The 26,242-nt window shown below is 53.6% G+C and overlaps 1 protein-coding gene across 1 annotated transcript in view; it reads right to left on the bottom strand.

Annotated features, from left to right (window-relative positions):
* The window catches only part of CCNI (cyclin I), a 359,299-nt gene that overhangs the window by 223,469 nt on the left and 109,588 nt on the right, over positions 1-26,242 (bottom strand). The window contains exon 3 of the mRNA XM_085640959.1: positions 14,855-14,989. Coding sequence (XP_085497085.1) covers positions 14,855-14,989 — 135 coding nt within the window. The remainder of the gene's footprint in view (positions 1-14,854; positions 14,990-26,242) is intronic.

Here is a 26,242-nt window from a genome sequence, read left to right as displayed (position 1 = left end):
CGATCGAAGAGACCAGTACAGTCCCCGCCGAGGGTCCTCCCGTCCCCCCATCAGAAGGGCCCGTCGCCCGCGACGAACCCGCACCATCCGACCCCGCCCCGGTCCCCGAGTTGGGAGATCTACCCGAGTTGGCCCATTGGCGCCACGAGGGCGGGCCCACTCGGGAAGAGTTTTGCCGGGAGCAAGCCACTTGTCCTTCCCTGGTCGGGCTGCGGCGCCAGGCCGAGGGCCAAGCCGCAGGTGACCAGACCGGGACACACCGAATCTATTGGGAAAATAACATCTTGTACAGTGAGCAGAAGTCGGTGGAGCTGGGATCCGGACGGGTACTGGTGGTACCCCTCCGCTTCCGAGATTTCCTCCTGGGCTTAGCCCACGACGTCCCCCTCGCCGGCCACCTGGGTCAGGACAAGACCTACAGCCGTCTCGTGACCCATTTTTACTGGCCTAGAATGAGAGCAGCGGTAGAAGCCCACTGCAAGTCCTGCCCCACGTGCCAGGCTAGTGGGAAGAGTGGGGGGAAGTGCAAGGCTCCCCTCCAACCCTTCCCGGTCGTCAGTACCCCTTTTGAACGAGTCGGAATCGACATCGTGGGACCACTGGACCCCCCCACCTCCCAAGGCCACCGTTTCATCTTGGTCCTCGTGGACCACGCCACCCGCTATCCTGAGGCTATTCCCCTACGCACCATTACGGCCCCCGTGGTGGGCCGGGCCCTGATGGGGATCTTTCCAGGGTGGGTTTTCCCCGCGAGGTCGTGAGCGATCGCGGCACTAATTTTATCTCGAAGTATATGACGTCCCTGTGGCAACAATGTGGGGTGTCCTATAAGTTCACCACCCCGTACCATCCCCAAGGGAACGGCCTAGTAGAAAGGTTTAATAGGACTTTGAAAGGGATGATCGCTGGCCTAGAAGAGCCCCTCCGGCGTAAGTGGGACGTCCTGCTCCCCTGCCTCTTGTTCGCTTACCGGGAGGTCCCCCAGAAGTCCTTAGGGTTCAGCCCGTTTGAATTACTCTATGGACACCCCGTCCGAGGTCCCCTCAGTTTGGTTAAGGAAGGGTGGGAGGCAGCACCCCAGACCACCCCCCGAGATGTGTTCCAATACGTCCTGGCCCTCCGGAACCAGACCAGAAAGTTCCGAGAACTGGCCGAGGCCAACCTGGAGGCAAGTCAAGAAGAGATGAAGCGCTGGTACGACCAGAATGCCACTCTGGTCGAGTTCCAGCCGGGCCAGCAGGTGTGGGTCATGGCCCCCGTGAAGCCTGGCGCCCTCCAGGACCGATGGACTGGGCCCTACAAAGTGGTTGAGCGGAAGAGTGAAGTCACATACTTGGTGGACGTCCAGTCGCCTCGGGATCCCCTCCGGGTCCTGCACGTGAACCGCCTTAAGCCTCACTTCCAGCGGACAGAACTGAGCCTCCTGCTGGCCACCGATGACGGGGCCGAAGATGAGTCGGATCCCCTCCCGGACCTCCTGTGTGTCAAGGAGCAGGATGGCTCCGTAGAAGGAGTGAACCTCTCCCCAGCCCTCACTGCCCAGCAACAAGCGGACTGCCGCCAGCTCCTAAGACAATTTTCCGACCTCTTCTCCCTGACCCCCCGGGTCACCAACTGGTGTGTTCATGACGTGGACACCGGGGACAGCCCGCCGGTGAGACACCGAGCCTACCGGGTTCCTGACCGGGTCCGGTCCTGCATTCAAGCGGAGGTCTCGAAGATGTTGACCCTGGGGGTGATCGAGCCCTCTGACAGTCCCTGGGCCAGCCCCGTGGTCCTGGTCCCGAAGGCAGCGGCCCCCGGTGTCGCCCCCGAGCTCCGATTCTGCGTGGACTACCGGGGGCTCAATGACGTTACCCGAGCCGATGCCCACCCCATTCCACGAGCCGACGAACTCATTGACCGACTAGGGGCAGCCCGGTTCCTCAGCACATTCGACCTCACCTGCGGATACTGGCAGATTGCGCTCACCGAAGGGGCCAAGGAGCGGTCCGCTTTCTCCACCCCCGATGGGCACTACCGCTTCCGCGTAATGCCCTTCGGGATGCAAAATGCCCCGGCCACTTTCCAGCGACTGGTGAATAGGGTCCTGGCCGGGCTAGAACAGTTCAGCGCGGCATATCTGGACGACATCGCTGTCTTCAGTTCAGAGTGGAGTGAGCACCTCCAGCACCTCCGGAGGGTGCTAACCGCCCTGCGCCAGGCAGGCCTCACAGTAAAAGCCAGCAAGTGCCAGATCGGGCAAGGATCCGTGGTCTACCTGGGGCACCAGGTCGGGAGCGGCCAGGTCGCCCCTCTACAGCCAAAGATCGACGCCATCCTGGCCTGGGAACCACCCATCACCCAAACGGAGGTCCGAGCCTTTCTGGGACTCACGGGCTACTACCGAAGATTCATTCAGGGGTATGGCAGCCTTGTCGGCCCTCTCACAGAACTCACGTCTAAAAGACAGCCAAAGAAAGTGCAGTGGACGGCTGCCTGCCAGGAAGCTTTCGATGCCCTAAAAAAGGCCATGTGTACTGCCCCCGTCCTCCAGGCTCCCGACTACGCCAAGGAGTTCATAGTCCAGACCGATGCCTCCGAGCATGGCATTGGGGCCGTCCTATCACAAGTGAATGACCAAGGCCTAGACCAGCCCGTCGCCTTCCTCAGTCGGCGGCTGTTGCCCCGAGAACAGAGATGGAGCACCATAGAGCGCGAAGCCTTTGCTGTGGTCTGGGCACTCAAAAAGCTACGACCCTACCTGTTCGGCACCCATTTCAGAGTCCAAACTGACCATCGGCCCTTGCGATGGCTCATGCAGATGCGAGGAGAAAACCCCAAGCTACTGCGGTGGTCAATCTCCCTCCAGGGGATGGATTTCACCGTAGAACACCGCCCTGGTACGGACCACGCCAATGCTGACGGCCTCTCCCGGTTCTTCCGCCTCAGCGAAGAGAACCCCCCAAGCTGATGGGCAGTTCTCTCCGGCTTTCAGCTGGGGGGGACGCGTGTTGGACCCGGCCTCGTAGAATGGCCCTCCGTGCCCCCGCACCACCGAAACCTGGTACCTGCAGCCCAAGCACACGGCCCAGCCGAACCTCCCCACCAGGACACACGCACCGACCCGGACGTCCCCGTCCATGGCCTCTCTCCTTTCGGCCACCCCAGACCCGCGTGCCCACTTCATGCACCAAGATGGCCGCCCGGCCCCAGCGCGACCCGGGCCTAGAGGCGCCACTCCGGCTGGAGGACATCACGCTTCCAGGGGATGAGAGAGGGAGGAGCAGTTTCTATCGCACCTCTGAACTCCCCCGGGACGATGGGTTTCGATCGGCCCTCCGGCCTCCCTGAGGGCTGGCTCCGTGCCTGCTGGGTGTCTGGGACTCCTCCCGACCCGGCCCTGAAAGGATCAAAAGACTATAGCAGGAAATCCCGACAAGCGACCCCCAGGTGACAAGACCCCTGCCTGCACAGACTCCGGACATCAAAGAGGGGTCGACCTATAACAAGGGGTGCTCTGGGTCTGTCCGGCAGATTCGACGCTGGAACAACGAGAGCCTGCCGACGTGGTCGCGGCTCCTGGAACTTGGACCCACCTGAGCCCTGCTGAGTGACTCGCGGCTCCCTGAAGATCGTAAGACCTCCGAACTTGTACCTGAGCCCTGCTGAGTGACTCGCGGCTCCCTGAAGATCGTAAGACCTCCGAACTTGTACCTGAGCCCTGCTGAGTGACTCGCGGCTCCCTGAAGATCGTAAGACCTCCGAACTTGTACCTGAGCCCTGCTGAGTGACTCGCGGCTCCCCGAAGATCGTAAGACCTCCGACCTTGTACCTGAGCCCGCTGAGTGACTCGCGGCTCCAACCGACTCTCACGGTCCCGCCGGACCCCGACTACAACATCGTATCCCCCAGCTCGAGGATTGTGAGCTGTGCGCCGGATACGTCCCTGCTTGAACCTTTACCAGAGACTGTCCCGCTACCCCCTACCCCTTCCGAGACTCTTGAGCCCGTGCTCACCTTGTACATATTTGCAGTGATAACCTACTTGATAAAGATTGTTTTCTCAGAATACCCGGTGTGGTCACTCTGTGTCGTGTGGTGCCAGAAGTACGATCCTAGATACGAGATTCCTCCCCCTGGGGAGTCTCCCGCCAGTGCCCGGCTACGATACCTTGAGGGTGGGTCTCAGGGTAGTCAGGACCCCTTCCAGGCTCCTCTGAGGTCGCCGTCTAACAGGTAGGCTGGAAGAATATACGGTAACTCAACTAAAAGAATTCTGCCAGGAGAGGGAGGTATTCTTCAAGCAGGGGGCAAAGAAAATAGAAGTCCAAACTAGCTTGAGAGCCTGGGTTATGGCCCACCCTAGAGGGACCAGGACCGGACCTCACAGAAGAAACAGAATTACTTTTCCCCCCTGGGAGCGGCAACATGGACGTAGGACCTAGTGCCCCTTCAAGAGCGGGTAGTAGCGCTTCGGGGGGGGAGCCTGTCATCTGCTGATCTAGTTGACAGGAGGGAGGAGAGGCAGTTCAAAATGGATCTGGCTCGCTTGGAGAAAGAGGGAGGAGAGGAGGTTCCTCCATGAGCTCCATTTAAAGGAGTTGGAACTCAAAGCCCTACAGTTTGGAACCCCCAGCAGTCCCGTTGGTGGCAGCGTACCTAGAGAGATCCCCAGGGAGCCCAGACCCTACTTGCCAAAAGATGTAGTTGCCAGCTATGGTGTCGGGGATGACATCGTTAAATGGTTGGCTGCCTATGAGGTCTCCTTACGAGCCCATGGGGTCCCCGAAGCTCAGTGGGGGGTGGTCTATACAGGTATATGCCTCCGGTGGGGAGGGATGCCCTGTTAGCTTTGGAACAGCAAGATCAGACCAATTACCCCTCATGAAGGTCGCCCTAGTCAGGAAGTTTGGGTTGACCCCTGAGAAATTCAGGCAGAGGTTTCGGGGCAGTCAAAAGTTGGCCACCCAGAATTGGGTAGACTTCTTGGACTACGCCAAGAAGGCCTTAGAGGGCTGGGTACAGGGCAGTGAGGTAAAGGACTACGAGGGATTGTATAATCTGATTTTAAAGGAGCACCTCCTCGAGAAAAGTTTTTCGGAGCTGCGTCAACACCTGGTGGACAGCAAGCTAACTAATCCTAGGAAGCTTGCAGAGGAGGCGGATATCTGGGCAAGTACCCGGGTATCTTCAAAAGGACTGGAGGGAATTTCCAAGGGGCTGGACAGGGCGCCCCCCAGAAGAAAGAGGGGGGAGACAAAAAGAAGGAGTTCTCTAAAGGCCCCCAAGAGTTCACAAGGCAAGGGAGTAGGATTCCCTCCTAAGGTTGGCCCCCACAAGCCCCCTTATCCTGACCGTGGTTGTCCGTTGTTATGAGTGTGGCGAGATTGGGCACTATAAGGGGGATGCCAAGTGTCCCAAGAGACAACACCCTTCCATTGAAGGAAAGACCCCTGGGGTGGCGAGTGTAGTGCTCGGGGAGGAGTTGCCCCTAGATAAGGACGGTGAATGGGCAGGGCTAACCTTAGTGTCCCTAGGGGATTGTGAGATGGTTCCCATGACCCAGGTGCCCTCGAATACTACTAAGTATAGGCAATGGGTCACCATCAATGCCCAGAGGGTGGAGGCTCTGAGGGACACAGGAGCCAGCATGACTATGGTAAGGAGTCAGCTGGTGTCCCCAGAGCAGGTAGTTCCCCATGTAGTCCACCCGGTTGTGATGGCTGACAACCGAGAGGGTCACTATCCGGTGGCCCAGATTCCCTTTGAGTGGGGAGGGGTTGCGGGTCCTCTACGAGTTGCGATAAGCCCTGCCATGCCGGTCGACTGTCTGTTGGGAAAGGACCTTGAACATTCGGCGTGGAAGGAGGTCGAGTTCAGGGCCCACATGGAGATGTTGGGGACACCTGAGTAGACGTGTGCCCAACACACGGTCCGTGACTACCCGAAGAGGGAGTTCACAGAAGTTGGAGCCTGTGACAAAGGCCCAACCAGCTGCCAGAAGGGTAAACAGGGACAGGGAAAGCCTGCCCCGGCAGCTGAACCTCAGAAGGTGGATGGGGCGACTGAAGTGGTCCTGGAGTCTATGGAGGGGGATGTGACTTCCCTGGAGGGCTTACCTACCCCTACAGAATGGCAGGTGGAGGGAGGACCTACTAGGGAGGAGCTTTGTCGGGCCCAGAAGGAGTGCCCTACCCTTGAGGGTTTGCGGCGACAGGCCGAAGCCCAGGCAGCGGGTAACGATTCGGGGAACTTCCACATATACTGGGAAGATGGTCTCCTTTATAGCGAACCCAAGGCTCCGGTGCATGGATCATCCCGGGCCTTGGTAGTTCCCCAGCGTTACCGAGCCTTTCTTTTGGGATTGGCTCACGAAATACCCTTGGCAGGACACTTGGGACAGGACAAGACCTTTGCTCGACTGTTCCCTCATTTCTACTGGCCTCAGATGAGGATTACGTCTGACTTTTTGTAGGACGTGTGTAACCTGCCAAGCTAGTGGGAAAACAGGGGTGAAGCTGAAGGCTCCCCTGGAACCACTGCCTGTCGTTGGCACCCCCTTTGAAAGGGTGGGCATCGACATTGTTGGGCCATTGGATCCAGCAACGTCTGCCGGTCACAGGTTTATCCTGGTTCTAGTGGATCATGCCACCCGGTACCCAGAGGCTATCCCTCTGAGGACCATTACTGCACCTGCGGTGGCACGGGCTCTTATGGGAATTTTCACCCGGATGGGATTCCCCAAGGAAGTTGTGTCGGACAGAGGTACCAACTTCATGTCGGCATATATGCGGGCTATGTGGAAAGAGTGTGGAGTCACTTACCGGTTCTCCACCCCTTATCAACCCCAGACCAATGGTCTGGTGGAAATGTTTAACAAAACCTTAAAGGGCATGATCAGGAGTCTGCCCGAGAGCCTGCGGAGGAAATGGGACGTCCTCCCACCCGGTTTGCTGTTTTCTTACAGGGAGGTACCACAGAAAGGAGTGGGCTTCAGCCCCTTCGAGCTGTTGTACGGACACCCTGTGCATGGACCCCTCAGCCTGGTGAAGGATGGATGGGAAAAGACTCCCAGAAAACTTCCCCCGGATGTGGTGAGCTACATGCTGGCCTTTCGTAGCCAAATGGCTAGGTTGTGGAAGCAAGCTTCTGAAAACCTAGAAGCCAGCCAGACGGTCATGAAGGAATGGTATGACCGTAATGCTCACCCGGTGGAGCTGGAGCCTGGCCAGAAGGTGTGGGTGATGGAACCTGGAGAGCTTAGAGCCCTCCAGGATCGCTGGTCAGGCCCCTTTGAGGTGGTTGAGAAGAAGGGCAAGGTCACCTATGTGGTGGATCTTAAGACCCCCAGGCAGCCCCATCGGGTGCTCCATGTCAACCGCCTCAAGCCTCACCAAGAGAGACCCGAGGTCACTTTGATGATGGTGACTGATGGGTCAGAGGAAGAGGAAAGTGAACCTCTTCCTGATCTTTTTGCGTCCCAAGAGAAGGATGGGTCGGTAGAGGGAGTGATCCTTTCACCATCCCTAACTCCCGAACAGCGGAGAGACTGCTGCCGAGTTTTGGAGCAGTTTGCTTCCTTGTTCTCACTTATCCCGGGAAGGACTCATCAGTGTACCCATGATGTGGACACAGGGGACAGCCCACCTGTGAAGTCCAAGTCCTACCGACTGTCGGATAAGGTGAAGGCCAGCATCCATGGAGAAGTCACCAAGATGCTGGAGCTGGGAGTGATTGAGCCTTCAAGCAGTCCCTGGTCCAGTCCGGTGGTACTGGTACCCAAAGTTGCCCCGCAGGGCACTACCCCAGAACTCCGGGTCTGTGTGGATTACAGGGGACTGAACTCTGTGACAAAGACCGATGCTCATCCCATCCAGAGGGCGGATGAGCTCATTGACCGGTTGGGAGCTGCCCAATATCTCAGTACCTTTGACCTTACATCCGGGTACTGGCAGATCTCCCTGACAGACGGAGCAAAGGAAAGGTCAGCTTTCTCCACACCTGAGGGTCACTACCAGTTCTGTGTGATACCCTTTGGGCTCAAGAACGCCCCTGCCACTTTCCAGCGGCAGGTGAACCAGGTCCTCTCCGGGATGGAGGCCTTTTCGGTTGCGTACCTGGATGACATCGCTGTCTTCAGCAGCAGCTGGGAGGACCATTTGCGTCACCTTCAGGCTGTCCTTCAGGCTTTGCAGCAGGCGGGTCTGACGATCAAGGCCAGTAAGTGCCAGATCGGGCAGGGGTCGGTGGTGTACCTCGGTCACTTAGTGGGTCGGGGCAAGGTGCAACCCCTCCAGGCAAAGATTGAAACCATCATGGCCTGGGAACCCCCTAAGACTCAGACGGAGGTCCGAGCCTTTCTGGGCCTCACTGGCTACTACCGACGCTTTGTCAAGGGATACGGTACTATCGTGGCTCCCTTGACTGAGCTCACTTCTAAAAAGCACCCTCGACGGGTAATCTGGACCGAGGGGTGTCAACAAGCCTTTGACACCTTAAAAAAGGCAATGTGTGCGGCACCTGTTCTCAGGGCCCCCGACTTCTCCAAGGAGTTCATCGTCCAAACGGATGCGTCGGAGCATGGCATCGGGGCAGTACTGTCGCAACTCAACGAAGAGGGTCTGGACCAACCGGTGGTGTTCCTGTCTAGGAGACTACTCCCCCGGGAACAGAGGTGGAGTGCGATTGAGAGGGAGGCTTTAGCGGTGGTGTGAGCTCTGAAGAAGCTGCGGCCATACCTGTTTGGCTCGCACTTCCTGGTTCAGACCGACCGCCGGCCCCTCAGGTGACATATGCAAATGAGGGGCGAGAATCCCAAGTTATTGAGGTGGTCCATCTCCCTACAGGGAATGAACTTTAGGGTGGAACATCGCCCGGGAGTGGACCACGCCTATGCTGACGGTCTATCCAGGTATTTCCGCCTTAGTGAAGAGGACTCCCAAGGGATTGGGTAGCTCTCCCCACTTTCAGCTGGGGGGGGGGGGGGGACGACGCGCGTTAGACCTGTCAGCCCTTTGGCAGTTCCCTCCTCATTATTTCTTTTTCCCCTTTCCCTTCTCATTTTTTTTCTGTCCACTAATTATTTTTTGGATGTTGATGTAGAGGCTCTGGGCACCTTTTCCTTATTACTTGAGGGAGAGGCGCAAGGTGCTTCACTGTAGAAACAGGGAGAGGGAGGTTCGACTCACAAAATGGTGGTTCCAACTGTCACCTCTGCACCTGGGCCATAGGCTGCCATGAGGGGTTCCGGAACCTTCTGGGCCACTCTGGCCAGTCAGGCCCCAGGTGATAAATAGAGGTGGGGGCAGGGCGGCCATTTTAGGAGTGGGAGGTGCTGGGAGGCAGTCAGGAGTAAGGCACCTGTGTGAGGAGGTGGCTGCGCTGGATAGGGGAGTGACAGGTCTTTGGGTATGCGCGTCTTCCAAAATCAGCTGACACCACCCCCAACCTTGTGACCGGTCCCTGAACACAGCCAAAGACTTTGGGGGTCATCGTTTCCCTGAGAGCCTCCAAGTAGTCAGATTCCCTGAAGGTCTGGACCCAGGGGAGAATCTCCATCTGGACCTGCCTTTCTCTCACCCCTGTCGTGGCCTGGGATTTCCGAGTCGAATTGGCCCTAGCGACTGTCCACTGTCCCTGACTACAGGGGAGGGGCCCGGGCCCTATCGTGTAGAGGTTGGCTGGCTTAATCATCGGTCGTGAGGTGAGCCTTGCGGCCTTAATTTGTGCCCCCCCCGTCACGATTCCTTGCCTGGAGTACTCACCGCCGCAACCCCGAGGTTGAGAGACTGCCTTGGATTGCCGGGGTGTGGCCGGTGGTCATTGGGAGATCTGGAGAAGTGAAGGAATCTCTTGGGGAAGCGCTGGCCGGCATCGCGTCAGCCAGCTGAGGAGAAAAACTCGCATCCAGGAAGTGCGGGGCGGATCTGGCCTTGAAGTCACTGCCCAGGGTCACGTGAGCGGGACCGACGCCGAAGCGCCGCCCCGCTGTTGCCAGTGGAGAAGGTAGGCTGCGCCTCCGCAAGCCGCGCTGCTACTGGCGGCTGCGGGAGCCCGAGACAGAGGACGCGGAAGTATTGGGTCATCCCCCTGGCCTGTGGAGATTGCTGAGGAAAATGTCCAGGGGGCTGTGGAGAGTGAAGGAGCGAGGCTTCCACCAGCGGAGGAGCTCACCCGCAGGGCAGTCCTTGGGGGGGGGGGGAGGCGGTTGGTGGTTGTGCCCTGTCCTTCACCTGTCCCCCGAGAAAGATCATCCTGTCAGCGCGACAAACTCAGTCTGCCCTGTGGGGGTGAGCACTCGACTCCCGGTTCTGAGGAACGTCGTAGGAATGACACTGCGGAAACAGTAAGCGGGGCATAAACAGAGTGGGGGGAAGAGCCCAAGGGAGCCCGCATTCACGCACAGAGGTGGTCCATTTAGCCCAGAGTGAACCCAGGTCCAAGTTGTGAACAACAATACACAGTCCCAATTCCACACGGGACAGAAGTCAAAGCGGTAGTATGGATCCACATGATGCTGAAGGCAGCAGACCAAGTCCTAATACCAACGAGAGTTGATGTGTAAGGTCTTTCCAGAAGGGATTAAGCTTGGTAATAAAGAGCCTACGAATAAACTGCCTAGATAGCATTTAGTAACTGCCAGCAGCACGGTCCTTGACCAGTTAGTCTTTGAGTGTAATGAGTATATATCCGTGACCGTCTAAGAGTCCAGAAGTATAGCGAATAGAGAAACCAGCTATCAGGGGAACATCGTTCAGATTAGGGGAAAGCCATATATTGTGTCTAAATATTTGCTGTGCTGGGGTTATATCAAAAGAACTGTATTGACAAATGAAATGTTTACCCTGAAATGAAATGAAATGTTTATCCTGTAAGGTAATGAAATGTTGAACCTGAAATGTAAGGAAATGTTTTGTCCTGAAAGGGGAAATTGAGTATCCACGTTTGAGAAGACAAGATTAAGAGTTCAAGTAATCTTTACATTTAATCGGTGTAGTGTCCTTTTTAAGTGGTGTTGCGTTAAATTGTGAGCTGGGTGTGATGCAAGCACGAGGCGCTATGAGGGGATAAAAGCCTGTTGGCCTGAGCCAAGCTACCTTTAGGACGTTAGGTCCAACATTCCCCCTTACTGGAGTGGAGAACAGCGACGGAGGAAGCGATTATTCATTGCGTCCCTGGGGTTTTCGCAGAGGTCTGGTGCGGCGCTTTCGGCCGCTTGTAGAGCACCAACCTTGGTAGTGCGCTGTGGGTTGGCGTTGCTGCTAACATTGTGACCATTGAGGGACTTGAAACCTCTGATGAGGGGGCCTGCAATTGTATGGCCTGTACCGACGATGGAAATCTTTTTCCTTCTCCAGACCGACCACCTTCAGTGTGTCGAGTTCCACCTTCATTTTGGCCATTTCGTCGTCTGCATGGGATCCAAAGAGTGGATTATCGGTAAAGGGCAGATTCAAATAGTGTTGTGGGCTTCCTGCTTGAGTGCAGTAAGTCGGAGCCAAGACAAACGTCGAGCGCATATTCCATGGGCGTACGCATGTGCCACAAGGGTTGAACCATCTGCTCCCGCGCTCATCATCTGGATCGCTACTATGCCTGCTACTTGGAACACTACCTCAAAATCCTGCCGATCTTCCTTGGCAGCTTGTCTTAGAACCTTTCAAGAGACTCCCATAAGGACCAGTCGTAGCACCCCAACAGGGCTGATGCATTGAACACCTTTAAGAAGGAAGCAGAGGTGCCACACCTTCCCTACCCCAGGAATCCTGGGAATTGCCCTTTGACGGGACAGTAGATGAAGACGCTACTGCATGGGTCTTCTTTGCCGCAGCAATTATCACCGAATCCAGTGGAGGATCCGCCCTCAAGAATAGCAGATCTTGCTCTGGTGGTTTGTATTTATTTTTAAATCCTCGCAGGAGCAGACTTGAGGGAGACCGGCATGAGGAAGGTGTTCCTCACTGGCTGAATGAGTCAAGGCACCAAAGGCAGCAATATTCTTGAGGCTGATCTCTGGTGTAGAGTTTCAAAAATGACTGATTATGTTGTTGGAGCAGCAGGCATGTCTATATTCAACTTATGTGCTCCTCTAGCCAGTACCTCGTGGAAGGTGTTAATGTCATCCACTGGAGAGAACCTTTAAGGTGGGCTATCAGTCAGAATATTCTCTCTTTGATGAGTGCGTGGACGAGGACCACTTAGGAGACCTATGTCCAGGTGGTGTACGAAACCTACAGGTCGGTGTGGTCGATCTTGGTCTTTTAGGTGGAAGACTTCCAGTACGAGAACGCTCGCGACCTCGAGGAGCAGTTGTAGGTGAGGTCTACAGCTTCTGCCAGCCGCACAAAAGAGGAGTTATGGAGAGAACTGGAGTAGTTTTGAGGCTGATCCAATTAAGCAGTAGTAGGGTTCTGCCAGTGTCGCACTGGTAATAACCATCTGGGAGACAGGTGCACAGAAGCTTCAGAGGGGGGAGCTCTCTGTTCTTGATGAGTGCTAGGTGCAGTCTTATGGATGTCCTGTGGCATCGCTTTGTGTCCTCCGGTCAGAAGAAGGCAAAAAAGAGCCGCTTGACAACGTGGGGGGCATCTGTGCTGATGATCTTGATGTTGTTCCTTTTCTTGAAGGCGTGCACTGCGGCGATGGGGTCAGCGTCAAGCTCCTTGCCTGCTTTCTAGACTATGAGCTTCTCCTTAACATCGAATGTGACCTCTGCGAGTCTGTGTCTGGATGTCTAGTGCCTTTGAACTACCGGCGCCGGTGGAGAATGATGCCCTGTCGACCCCGACAGGGGCATGTCTCGACATTGAGCAGAAATTTATGGCAAACCTTTTGCCGACGTCAAATGTCGCTGGGATGATGTCGGTGGGACCCGGTGTCTCGACGGCAGATTTTGATTGGGATGCCGCCGACAGAGACCGATGCGTTGACGTTGTACGTTGGCTGGACGACGTCGGAGATCGCCGTCTCAATGTTGACTGTTGTCAAGTTGACATTAATGGAGACCGATGCCTCGACGTGAAGCGTTGCCAAGTTGACGCCAACGGAGGGTGCTGGTCTGACGTCGATAGTCGTCGCAATGATGGCATCTCAGGATCATGTGCCGGCAGTGAACGCCGATGATGAGGTAACACCAATTTCACCACTATTCGACAATGAAGGCTTAGTCATGGAGCGGTGCGTCAATGAATGTTCTGTCGCCGTTTTTGACAACGAGAGCGTAGGTGGCAACATTGACGCCAATACCTGCGACGTCGATCTGCTCTTCTTATTTGCGGCAGGCATTTTCAACGCTGATGGAGAACACACAGGAATTTTACTTCTAGAGGTAGATATGGGTCTCCTTTTCTTGTGTTTATAGGGTGATCTTCCTCTGGATCCAGCAGTCGACTTTTGTCTCTCCAAGAGACCATACAGGAGTATTCTCTCTATCTCTCAGAGTATGCCTGTATACATTCCTACAATGCTGACAAGTCTCAGGAACATGTGTCTCGGAGACAGAGAATACAGACAGCATGGGTGTCTGTTTTAGCCTTCATTTGCCACAAGAAGGGCAAGGATCAAACAAGGAAGCCAACTTTTCACAGAAAAAAGGTATATTTTGTCAGGAAATGATAGCCCCTTACACCAACAGATATAAGAGGGCAAGTGAAACAGGGACTACTAATATGAAGGACATTTTTGACAAAAAAAGCCAAAAAAGTGAGAGCTCAAACTCCAGGGTCCTGACTGAAGGAACCAGAAAGAAAAACTGACCCAACTGTCACCCCTGAGGTATGATGGGAGAAAAGGGGTCATGGCTGCCTTAAAGACACAATGCCAGTGCCTAAATTCTTTTCTTTTCATGTGTTTTCAATACATCCTATGGGCTAACAATGCATATTGTGCAGTTCAATAAAGAAAGAATGGATTGTCTCTTTGCATACCTGGTTTTCTTCCTACAAATGTGATTAAAACAATTGAAAGCAGAAGTATGTTTATTGAATAAAATGCAATTTATGGTAGCATTGTCTAGCCTTTTTGATTAAGGCTGCATTTTTTAGTTATGGAAAAATTATATATTTAATGTACTCGGGGTCCCCGCACATGGGCGGGAATATTCAGTGCTTATGACTATTGAGCGGGATCCCTGGAATTGAAGTTCACCATCTCTGGTGGTTCTAGGCACACACACACACAAGGGAGACCATCAGACTGCTGACTAAGTAGTGTAAAAAAAGAATAAACAAGACAGCAGGCCTTTTCATTTTATGCGCGTAGGATCTGGAACAAAGTCCCTGTATCCATCAGGACCCGCCAAACACTGCTCCAATTTAGGGAGAGTTAAAGACCTAAAGAAAGCATTTCAATGCATTAACTGTCCACAACCCAAATTTTCTCCTATTAGTCATTGACGTTATGCTTGTCTTTGACCACGTAGGGCACTCCGCTGACTTTTGTCTAGGTTCACATTATAGAGATAACATACGCACACACACATAACTGAACCTGAGGAGTGTATTGTAGCAGGCCTACAGCTGTTTGTATTCTTAACTAAACAATTTAATCGGACATTGTCATACTGCACCATCACCCAAAGTTTAGAGCACTGAAATTTTACATTCTTTCCAAAACACCCACATACAGAGGCCCAAGAGCTGCAGAACAAGCGACTACATTGCTTAACACAAATTACCAAGAGAATCTACAATAAACCAGGCATCATATGACGTGCAGGGACCACACAAATATGACTAGTGGAGCTTGAATGAGCTAGAGTTCTGTGTACAGGAAACTCTAAAATCCACAAGTCACAGAAGAAGTTTGATCCATATTCTGAAATGAACTGCAATAAAACAAACACTTGCAGTGGTTTTATCATACAAATATTTACCTTTACAGTAGTTAAAAACCTGTCTAGAAGACAGATCGCCAAGGCAAGCGTTTCTGGATAAATGCTGAATTGGTATTTCAGTTTAACCAACCACAGGATTACTTCATCCCGTTGTTCTGGAGAAATAGTTCCATCCTGTTGGAAATATAGAATTTGAATAAGTTTAGTATCCCCCAGCAAAGCTTCATAAGATGAAACCAAATATCTATACAATGCAGATCTACCCATCTAGAAACGAATCCTCCATAACTTCTGTCCCTTCTTTCCCCTGATGGGATTTGGGCACAACTGGAAAAATGAGCAGATGGAGGAAGTGGCTAGTTAGCATGAGCAATGTGCAACTACATGATAGGAAGTGGCCTCTCATACCTGCTGTAACCCTGACTTTAATGGGTCTCGGTTTCAAGGATAATACTGTTTATATTCATCTTGGGAACACACGGTCTAGAGTAGACACCTAGATTAAATGTTCGTGCATCTCACGTATAGATATTATCTTTCTTACTTGTTAAATGTGGGCAATGAGATGAGGCATACAAACTTAAAAAAAAAAAAAAAAAATCAAAAAAAAAAAATCACAGGAGTTTAAAAGTTCAAGGTTGAGATTTGTAAGTGGCTTGCAGGTAACTTGTTCAGGTGAGACATTGTTAACATTTTTCATCTTTCCAGGGTCAATAAAAGGAGTACTAGCTTAAAATGGGGTAAACTAATAGGATTCCTAAATGTTCTACGTCTAACACAGCTTGCACAAATGAAGTAATTTAAGTAACCTCTCTATCATATAACAAATTAGTCATTATCTCGGTCATGAAACTTTGCTTCCGTTTTCTGCTAATATTTGTGTTTTACATCAGGGAACAAATACATCCCATGGCCCATTAGCATCTAAAGACTAAAGAGACTAAGTCCCAAACACGCACCAGACCAGTTTGTTTGGTCACAGGGCAGACAGGGACTACTGAGCCCCTCCCTCCCCTGATGGGTGAAGTAGTTTGCCAATGGTATCCTATTGCAGCTCTGCTAATATAGCCAGGCACATCATTTCTGTACTTGACTCTGAGTAGCGACGGCGATCGGTTCAATGTGCCACAAGAAGATAGTGAGGAGGTTACATACTCGGAACCCAATCACACAGGAGTGTAAAGAGGCTGGCTTAGTATATGGTGCACACTTATTTTTTTATTTTTATTATTTTATTGATTGTATCTTAAAGAACAAGTTACTTACCTTCGGTAACGATGTATCTGTAAGAAACATTAGTTAGTTAGATTCCTCACCTTAGAATATCCCCAGGCGTCAGACTGGATCCGGAAGATTTTTCGTCAGCAATACCCCTTGCGCTTCGCTAGGCGTAGTCTGCGGCTCCGTGTCAGTCGTCGGCGTCGTGCGCCGGAATGACGTCAGAGTACTTAGATGCCGCCCTCGCGCGCTGACGTCAGTCCTTGTACATTGCTTTCCGCGCCAGGAACGCAGAGCCATGCAAGAGACCGACACTGGTGCCAAAAAATTCTAGGGCCCTGAAAGGGATAGCCTTAACCCTAGATGTCAGTTCGCAGAACGGGGAGGATGGGTGGGTCGGTGAGGAATCTAACTAACTAATGTTTCTTACAGATACATCGTTACCGAAGGCAAGTAACTTGTTCATCTGAAAGAAACACGTTAGTTAGATTCCTCACCTTAGAATAGATACCCAAGCAATACCATCCCCGGTGGTGGGTCTGCGAAACAAGATCACACCAGAAAGTCCTGGAGGACAGAACGGCCAAAGAAGCCATCCCTCCGGACTTGGCTGTCTAGGCAATAGTGCCTGGCAAACGTGTGCAGCGAAGCCCACGTCGCTGCCTGACAGATGTCCTGCAAAGGGACTCCCCGTCCCAAAGCAGTAGTAGCCGCTGTGGCCAGAGTAGAATGGGCTCGCAGCCCAACAGGAGGGTCCTTTTTTGCCAAGGAATAACAGATTTTTATACACAAAACGACCCACCGGGAGATGGTCCGTTTGTGCACAGCTTTTCCCTTCTTTGCACCCACGTAGCCAACGAAAAGCTGGTCGTCCACTCGAAACTGTTTCGTGCGGTCCAAATAAAAGGAGAGCGCACGTTTTGGGTCCAGACGGTGGAGCCGCTCTTCCTCTTTGGAAGGATGCAGAGGCGGAAAGAAGGTGGGCAAGGTGACAGATTGCCCAAGATGAAAGGAGGTCACCACTTTCGGAAGAAAGGAGGGACGAGGCCGAAGGACAACCTTGTCCGGATGAACAGATAGAAAAGGAGGCTTTAGAAAAGGAGGCTTGGACGATAGAGCCTGGAGCTCACTCACCCGTCTAGCCGAGGTGATGGCTACCAGGAAAGCAGTCTTAAGAGTTAGAAGACGAAGAGGACAATTGTGAAGAGGCTCAAAGGGAGCGCACATCAGGAATGTCAAGACAAGTCCCACTGAGGCATTACGAAAGGGACAGGAGGGAACGTGTGAGTAATGCCTTTAAGAAAGCGTGACACTACAGGGGACTTGAAAAGAGAGGGCTGATCAGGAAGCCGTAAGAAGGCAGAGAGGACAGCAAGATAACCTTTCAAGGTGCCCAGGGCAGAGCCCTGCCGGGCCAAAGAAAGAAGAAAGAGGAGAACCTCAGACAGAGGGGCGGAAAGGGGATCCACAGCCTTTGCTGTGCACCATACCACAAATTTGTTCCACCGGCAGGCGTATACCGTCTTTGTGGAGGGACGCCTGGCTGCCAGAATGATATCACAGACTTCAGGAGGCAAGTCAAATGGCATCAACTGCCGCCGCTCAATCTCCACGCATGGAGGTGGAGGCTGGACAGGTTTGGGTGGAGGACCGTCCCCTGCTGCTGCGACAGAAGATCCTCCCGAAGGGGCAGACGTATCGGAGGATCGGTCAACATACTGAGTAGCTCGGGATACCAGTACCTTCGTGCCCAATCCGGAGCCACCAAGATGACTTGGGCCCGGTCGCGCCTGATCTTCTTCAGCACTCTGGGCAGAAGTGGTATAGGCGGAAAGGCGTACAACAGCCCGCAACTCCACTCGCAACGAAAAGCGTCGCCGAGCGAGTGCCGCCTGGGAAATTCCAACGCGAAGAACTGCTGACATTGCGCATTCTCGTCGGTGGCGAATAGATCTAACCAAGGCTCTCCCCACTGCTAAAAGAGACCTTGCACCACCTCGGAGTTCAGACGCCATTCGTGATCCATCATGCACCGGCGGCTGAGTTCGTCTGCTCTGGCGTTCAGAGAGCCCGCCAGATGTTGAACCACCAGGGTGATGCCCTGGTGTTCCAGCCATGTCCAGAGGCGCAGAGCCTCCTGACAAAGGGTCCACGACCCCACCCCGCCCTGTTTGTTGCAATACCACATGGCGGTGGTGTTGTCCGTGAACACCTGCACGACACTTCCCCGGACAGAGGGAAGGAAGGCTTTCAGTGCAAGTCGGATTGCTCTCAGCTCCAACAAGTTGATGTGGAGGCGAGACTCCGCCGGAGACCAGAGGCCTCTGATTTCCGCCTCTCCCATATGGCCACCCCATCCCAGGCGGGACGCATCCGTCACTACGACATGCTCCGATAGGGGTAGGGAGAGGCTCTTGCCCGTAACCCAATCGCGGTCCGTGAGCCACCACTGCAACTGCTGTGAAGTGCCCTCCGAGATCAAGACATGGTCGGACAGGTTGCCGTAATGCTGGGCCCACTGAAACTTCAGGTCCCACTGCAGAGCCCGCATGCGCCGCCTGGCGTGATGCACTAGTAGGATGCAGGAGGCCATCAGCCCCAGAAGCCGCAACACTAGCCTGACCGAAACCCAGGATAGAGGCCGAAAGATGGGAATCAGGGCCTGTATATCCCGGACCCGCTGTTCCGGGGGATGAACCCGGAACTGCGCCGAATCGAGAACCGCTCCGATGAAAAGGAGCTTCTGAGAGGGGCTCAGGTGTGACTTCGGATGGAAAACCCCAGCAAATGCAGGAGATCCGCCGTAGTCTGGAGGTGGGAGACGACTGCCTGGGGCGAGCCCACCTTCAACAACCAGTCGTCGAGATAGGGGAACACTGGAACCCCTGATCTGCGCAGATGAGCTGCGACCACCGCCATCACTTTCGTGAACACCCGAGGGGCACTGGTAAGGCCGAAGGGGAGCACGGTGAACTGAAAGTGCTCCTGACCCACCGTGAACCGCAGAGAACGCCGGTGGGCCGGCAGGACGGGGATGTGGAAATATGCGTCCTGCAAGTCCAACGCTACCATCTAGTCTCCAGGGTCTAGGGCAGCTAGAACCTGAGCCAAAGTCAACATTTTGAACCGTTCCTTCCGGAGGAAGGCATTGACGTTCCGGAGGTCCAAGATAGGGCGCAGGCCCCCTTTGCCCTTCTTGGGAACCAGAAAGTAGTGGGAATAACAACCACAACCTACTTCTGGGCTCGGAACGCGCTCGACGGCCTCTTTGGCCAAGAGGGCCGAAACTTCCTCTCGCAGAAGATTCAAATGATCCCCCGAGATACGGTGGTGCTGCGGTGGCATGGCTGGAGGGGTCGTCTCGAAGGGGAGGGAGTAGCCCCTTCAGACGATTTGCAGCACCCACCTGTCCGAAGTAATGGTACGCCAGTGGATCAGGTGATGGCGAACCCGGCCTCCCACTGGCGTGGAATGGGCCTGAAAGCTCGGCCTTGGAAGGCTTTGCGGCGGATGCTGCCGGGGTGGATGTGGACTGACCGCGTCGTCCTCCAGTACCGCCTCGGCGGAAATCACGTCCGCGACCGCGTGCAGGCTGGTTCTGCGGCCGGTGGCTAGGCGGACGCGAGGAGGTGCCCCTTCCTTGGCCACGAAAGGAGCGAAAAGCGGAAGTTTGTGGCCGCGGGGCCGAGAGGCCCAAGGATGTGGCCGTGGCCCGGGAGTCCTTGAAGCGAGCCAGCGCACTGTCCGCTTTCTCACCAAAAAGGCGAGCGCCATCAAAAGGCATGTCCATGAGGGTGCTCTGGACATCCCCTGAAAAGGACATGGACCGCAGCCAGGCGTGACGTCGAAGCGCCACCGTGGTAGAAATCGCCCTACCCAGCGAGTCCGTAGTGTCGAGTCCACATCGGATTGCATGGCGCGCTGCATCTCTCCCATCGGCCAGAGCCGAGGAAAGCCGCGCCCGGGCCTCCTCCGGGCACAGTGGCAGCACGTCCGCCACCGCATCCCACAGAGAGTGGGAATAACGGTCCAAGAGACAGGCGGTGTTCAAAGACCGCAGGCCCAAACGGAGCGAGAAGAACAGCTTCTTACCAAACTGTTCCAGTCTCTTGCAATCCCGGTCCGGAGGAGCGGATGGGAAGGAGGATTGGGAGGTAGAGGCCTGGATAACCAGACTCTCGGGGGTGGGGTGTTGGGACAGAAAACTGGGGTCGCCCGGAGCAGGGCGGTGGCGCCTGGCAACGTTCCTATCCACAGGAGGGACTGTGGAGGGCTTGGACCTGGTGCCCTGCAGAACGTCAGTGAGGGCCTCATTGAATTGCAGCAGAGGCTCAGTGGAGCATGCGGCAGGCTGAAGCACCTCAGTGAGGATGTTAGTCCTCACAGCCACGGCAAGCAGCTCAAGCCCAAGGGCTTCGGCCGCCTTGCGCAGCACCACAGAAAAAGCTGCACCCTCCTCCGAAGCCACAGTCGGAGGAGAGATGAATCCAGTGTCCGGTGAGGTATCCAAACCACTGACCTCCCCCAGTTCATCTGCCCAGTCCTGTGCAAGTTGGCCCTGAAGGGTCATAGGGTCGTCAGACCCCTCCCAGTCGCCCCAGTCATAAACAGGAGGAATGATCGGAGCCGGTCGATAGACAATATGTGTCTCTAGCGGCGTCAGGGGGCGCCGCATCGGCGTCGGGACCGGACAGTGGCTGAACCGGTGATCGACGTCGACCGGAGCCGGCGTCGGGGGTGGTATCGGTGTCGGCGGAGGAGGCGTAACGAGGTCGACTGGCGTCGACGGGGGCCCAGGCTCGGGCCCCTCGGGGACCTGCGGCGTCGGGGCCGGAGCCTCCAACGGTGCCGGGGCTAGAGCCGCCGGCACGCGAGGTCGCCAAGTCGAGTCCGCGGGGCCCGAAGGCACGCCAGCGGGCGTCAACGGCGGGGCCAGGCTCCTCATGGCCGAGAGGAAGGCACTGACCTCCGCCGGCGTCGCGTCAGTCTCAGGGACCGTCGGGTATGGGGACTTGCACGGCTCCTGCGGAGCCGCGGGGGTGGAACCACCCGGACCCTCGGCCGAGTCGCGCGACCGGTGAAGGGAGTACGAAGAGCGGTGTCGCCTCTTGGACTTCTTGGAGTGCCTTGACTTACCCGAAGACTTCGAGCCAGACGAGTGACGATGTCGAGTGCGGCTCCGCGACCGATCCTTGGACCTCCTCCTGGACCGGGATCGAGTGCAGCGCGGAGCCGAGTGGCGAAGCTCGAGAAGCTTGCGGGACCGCTGACGCCTAGCTTTTGAGGTCAGGGCCATACAATCGGAGCACGACGCCACGTCGTGGTCAAGGCCTAAGCAGTACAGGCACCGGCGGTGATGATTGGTCACCGACATCAGTCGGTGACAGTCGTCGCAGGCCTTGAAACCAGGCATCCTACCGGCACCAGAGTCGAGAAGTGACCAAAAAGAGTCGAAAAGGTTAGTCAAAAATTGACTAAAGGGGTAGCTCTCCCGGATCGGCGCTTACTGGCGCGGAAAAAAGAAGAACTGACGTCAGCGACCGAGAGCGGCGTCTAAGTACTCCGATGACGTCATTCCGGAGCACGACGCAGACGACGGACGCGGAGCCGCAGACGACGCCTAGCGACGCGCAAGGGGTATTGCTGACGAAAAATCTTCCGGATCCAGTCTGACGCCTGGGGATATTCTAAGGTGAGGAATCTAACTAACGTGTTTCTTTCAGATACATAATACACACAATAGAACGCACAGTAATATTGCAATTTGGCACCAAACTACATATTCGATGTAAGTACACACAGCTATAATACAGGCATTAATGGAATACCATACATGCAATGTCCTCCTGGACTAATAATCACGACCATTCTTGGCTAACAGATTTACTCCACTGACCTTTTCCTTTCGCAAGTCTCTGCCCCTATCCCTCTAGTCAGTGGGAATTATCATGCTTTCCTTCACTAAGTCATAATGGTCCAAGACTCCTGTCTCCTGTGTCAGTGCCCCCATAATGTCAGAAAGTGTATCTGAGGCTACTTCTGCCGCTTTATTGGAAAGGTATGCTTGGTATGGCCCCCAATAATTCCTAGGGTGGCTTCTGGGAGGGAGTAACTCATTGTATGAATCAGCTTGTGTATTGCAGTACAGCATATCGGCCTGCCAATCCTCAATCTGCGGTAGCGGACCACCCATCCAGCGTAATTCCACCCGGCGCTTGGCCAGGAGAAGCCCAATCGCTAGCAAGGGGCGCACTGTCTGGTCTACTAGAAGATTCCATCCCAAGAGTGCCAATCTTAGGATCTGGCTCCAAGTCTGCACTGATTATTCCCAATTCCTGAAACACTCTGCCCCAGAACACCTGTATGCCGGAACATTGCCACGCCGAGGGCCAGAAGCCTGCATCTACTTCCCCACACCTTTGACATAGAGAGGTCTCCGCTAGTCCACCCTTAAACTGGCGCTCAGGAGTGCAGTACGCTCTTTGTAAGAACTTATAATGTACAAGTCTGTGCCGCCCATTGAGAGAGACCGAGCGGGTTCGAGAGCAGCAATACTGCCACTCTTTTTCACTCAATGGAGTGCCCAGATCTCGCTGCCAATCTTGTCTAACCCTAAGGACTACAGATTGACGAGTATCCTGCAAGCTTGTGTAGAAATTTGTTATTAATTTAAGAGGTTCTTCTACCATAATGAGTGCCGTAAATGTCGACATAGCTTGTGGTTCCAGCATATCATCGCCTAAATGGGAGCACCATGTGTGCCGGGCTCTGAAAAAATGAAATTGTACTGTGCTTGTCTGTTTCACATTCAAGCCTTGCAAGGCTTCCCAAGCTACCAATACTCCATCTTTGATAGAAATTCCCCATTTTCGTGATTCCTATACTCGTAAAGGCCTGCCGTGACCCTACGTCTTGGGCCAACGAGAACCACAACCCCCAATGGATTGACATTTCTGGAGAGTACAGGAATGGTCCTGCCTGCATTTGTAGTAACATCTGCCAAGCTTGCATAGTGACCGCTAGGGAGTCAGAAACCTGGAAGCGTCTAGAGGTCTGTCGCGTGAGGAGCTTGGGTAATAGCAGCAGGTCTGCTGCGTTTCATTCTAAATACAAAAAGGGTAGGTCCCATGGGCCGTGTACCCAATAATGAGCAAAAACGCTATTAGCAGCACTATAGGACTTTTCTTCATCCGGGGCTCCCAACCCGCTCAACTCAGAGGGTAGAGTGAGAGAATCCAGAATTACAGCAGGGAACAAACCCTGCTTGTTCCGGTCTAATAATGCCGGGCAATATCAGGGCCAGTCTGTTTGCTAGAATCTTAGCATAGATCTTTGCGTCTACATTGAGTAGGGACAAAGGTCTATATGAAGAACAACTCCTGGGCAATTTTCCCGGTTTAAGTAGCGCAACGACGACAGCTTCCCGCATTGAGGGGGCATGACACTCAACGCCGCCATTTCCTCATAAAGTAGTTTGAGTTAGTATATCTTGAAAAGCTTTGTAGAAAGCTACTGGGAGCCCGTCCGCCCCTGGGGCCTTCCCTGTTGCCATTCCACACAGCACGTGGTGTATCATCGGTTGTCAATAGCCCCATTAGGTGCGCCCTATGCTCTGTTACTAACCAAGGCAGTTTAATATATGAGAGATATTCCTCTATGGCATTATCAGTTGAGATCTGGAACGTGTATAACTGCTGATAGTAAGAGCGGAAGTGTGTGGCAATTTCCTCAGGGGTGCCCAAAAGGTCTCCGCTCTAGTTTGTCATGCCTGCCATGTTGTCCAGTTCTCTTTTGGGTCTCAGTAATCCTGCCAATGTAGCACCTGGTCGATCCCGCTCGCTATATCTGTGCTTCAAAGCATATTTCCCCATGTGTTTTATTTCATCATTGGCAGTGTCCTGAAACTCCGCCAGTTTTAGCTTAAAGCTTGCGGCGATCTGGGCACTCCCACTCTCAACCCGATCCTGCTCCATGCGCCCCATATCCCTTTCTAATAAATCTAGCCTGCCTCGGATGGTAGGCAGCACACCCGCATGTGTGAGATCACCACCCCCTAACATATACCTTGAACGTTTCCCAAACTGTTTTGAAAGACGGTACTGAGCCTATATTATTAGTAAAGACTTCTTCTATTGCCACGGTTAACTCTTCTTTAAATACTGCATCCAATAATGAATAGGGGGAGAACTGCCAAGTGAATGCTGGGATTCGTGGTGCAGCATATTGGAGCGCTAAAGTCACTGGGGAGTGGGCTGAATATGTTTGCGGAAAATGCGCGCAGGCGCATACCCTCGAATCTAATCCCCCAGATATTAGCCAGAAGTCTATCCTGGTGTGTGTGTCAAAGACAGAGGAGTAGTGTGTGTAATCTCGCACAGAGGGGGATCTAGGTCTCCAAATATCAATGAGCTCTTCGGTGTGCATAATATCCTGTGTGGCCCCTGCCGCAGCTGCTGGTCGTCTCGGTGGGCCTTGGGATTGGTCTAAAGTGGGATCCAAGATGCAATTAAAGTCCCCTCCACAAACCTGAGGGATACTTCTCCACTGTAGTAGTTTATCCACCAATGAGTAGTAGAATTGAGGGTCGTCATAGTTCGGACCATAAACTCCCACTAATATGAATTTCAAATCTCCCTTCTTACAGAGGGCTATTACCAATCTGCCTTGGGGGTTACTGAACAGGCCACCAATTTCCACCCCAGCCTTTTTATCAACCCATAGTAAGACCCCTCTAGCGTGGGATGTGAAGTTAGCCGAGTAGCATGTTCCCTGCAACCTCCGGTGTACTTCCCTACTGCGTTCTGGAGAAAGATGTGTCTCTTGTAAGATTGCGATGGACACCAAGTGTCTCTTTAAGTAAGCACATTTTTCGAACCTTCCAATTATCATTGAGACCAAGCACATTCCATTTCATCAGTTGGAGAATCTGTGATTTCGTACCCTCAGCAACCATGCTGTTCTTGGGACATCTGTACCAAACGGATCTCTGTGCCTGCGATGCCTACAGTGTAACAACAAAACAAAAACTCCTATCCTAATCTAGCCTCTACACAAAACATACAAACATTCACACCCACGCCACGATATCCCACAACAGTCGCATCAATACTCATTCCCCCACCCCTCCCACAACCCTCAACACATGTGAAACACCCCAAACAGGAAAAGGCAAATGTATGATACACTTGGGGGTAGATGTTTCCATCTGTATAACCTCTCTACGCCACCCAAACAACTGACACTTCTACTCCGTACATAAGTGACTAGTACTGCGACCTGCAGACAGCCCAGTTTATGCTTAACAAATATGCACCCACAACAAACAAACAGTTTTAGGATTCAAGAGTGCCAATTCGGACTAGCTCAAAACCTTGCACTCTGTCCTTGCTTATGACTGGACAATGTTTACTGCCTCAATGCAGTTCGTTGCAGTAGTTACTCACAGTGTCTCATGTTACTTTCAGCATAAAACAGCACGGCGTACTACACATAATCGTTCTTCTAGGTCTTGTTCAACTCAATGGTTTGGGGAATCCCCTGTGTGTGACTGCGAGGTGGTCGGCGAACTCAGTCGTTTAAGTCGCAGCTCTTTGTCTTTGAAGGCACGCAGAACGGCTTTGGGGTCTGTAAAAAAAAAAAAAAAAGAGAACTTTCCCGTCTAGTTTGAGCCTTAGCTTCACTGGGTACAGCATACTGTATTCCAGATTCAAGTCAGTTTCTTTTTCACAGGAATGAAGAGTCGCCTCGCCTCCTGTACCTGCAGTTTGAAGTTGGGGAAGAGAGATATTTCTGATCCCTCATGTTGGAGAGATCCCAGCTCTTGTGCTTTTCATAAGGCTGCGTCTCGGTCTCTGTAATTCAATATGCAAGCGATGATGGTCTGAGGTGGGGCTCCTGGGATTGGCCTAGGCGCCAATGTGCGATGCGCGCGCTCTATGATAAATATATCGGAGAAAGTGCTTCGCCCCAGCAGCGTGATCAAGAGCTTCTCTACATACTGCTCCATGTTGCCAATGTTTGTAGATTCGGCCACCCCTAGAATGCAGACATTGTTCCTCCTCGAGCGCGCTTCGAGATCTTCGGTTTTGAACTGCAGTGTGTGCAAAATCTTATCTCTCTCTCTCTCTGTCGGTCTCCGCAAGCACAACATCTTCCAGATCAGACACACGTTGCTCTGCCTGGTCAAGCCGATCACCTTGCTTATCCAGC

Source organism: Triturus cristatus, chromosome 2_2 (assembly GCF_964204655.1).
Source record: "Triturus cristatus chromosome 2_2, aTriCri1.1, whole genome shotgun sequence".
Taxonomy (NCBI): Eukaryota; Metazoa; Chordata; class Amphibia; order Caudata; family Salamandridae; genus Triturus; species Triturus cristatus.
Note: the sequence above shows the minus strand (reverse complement) of the source record. Positions and strands in the feature narration are given on the sequence as shown.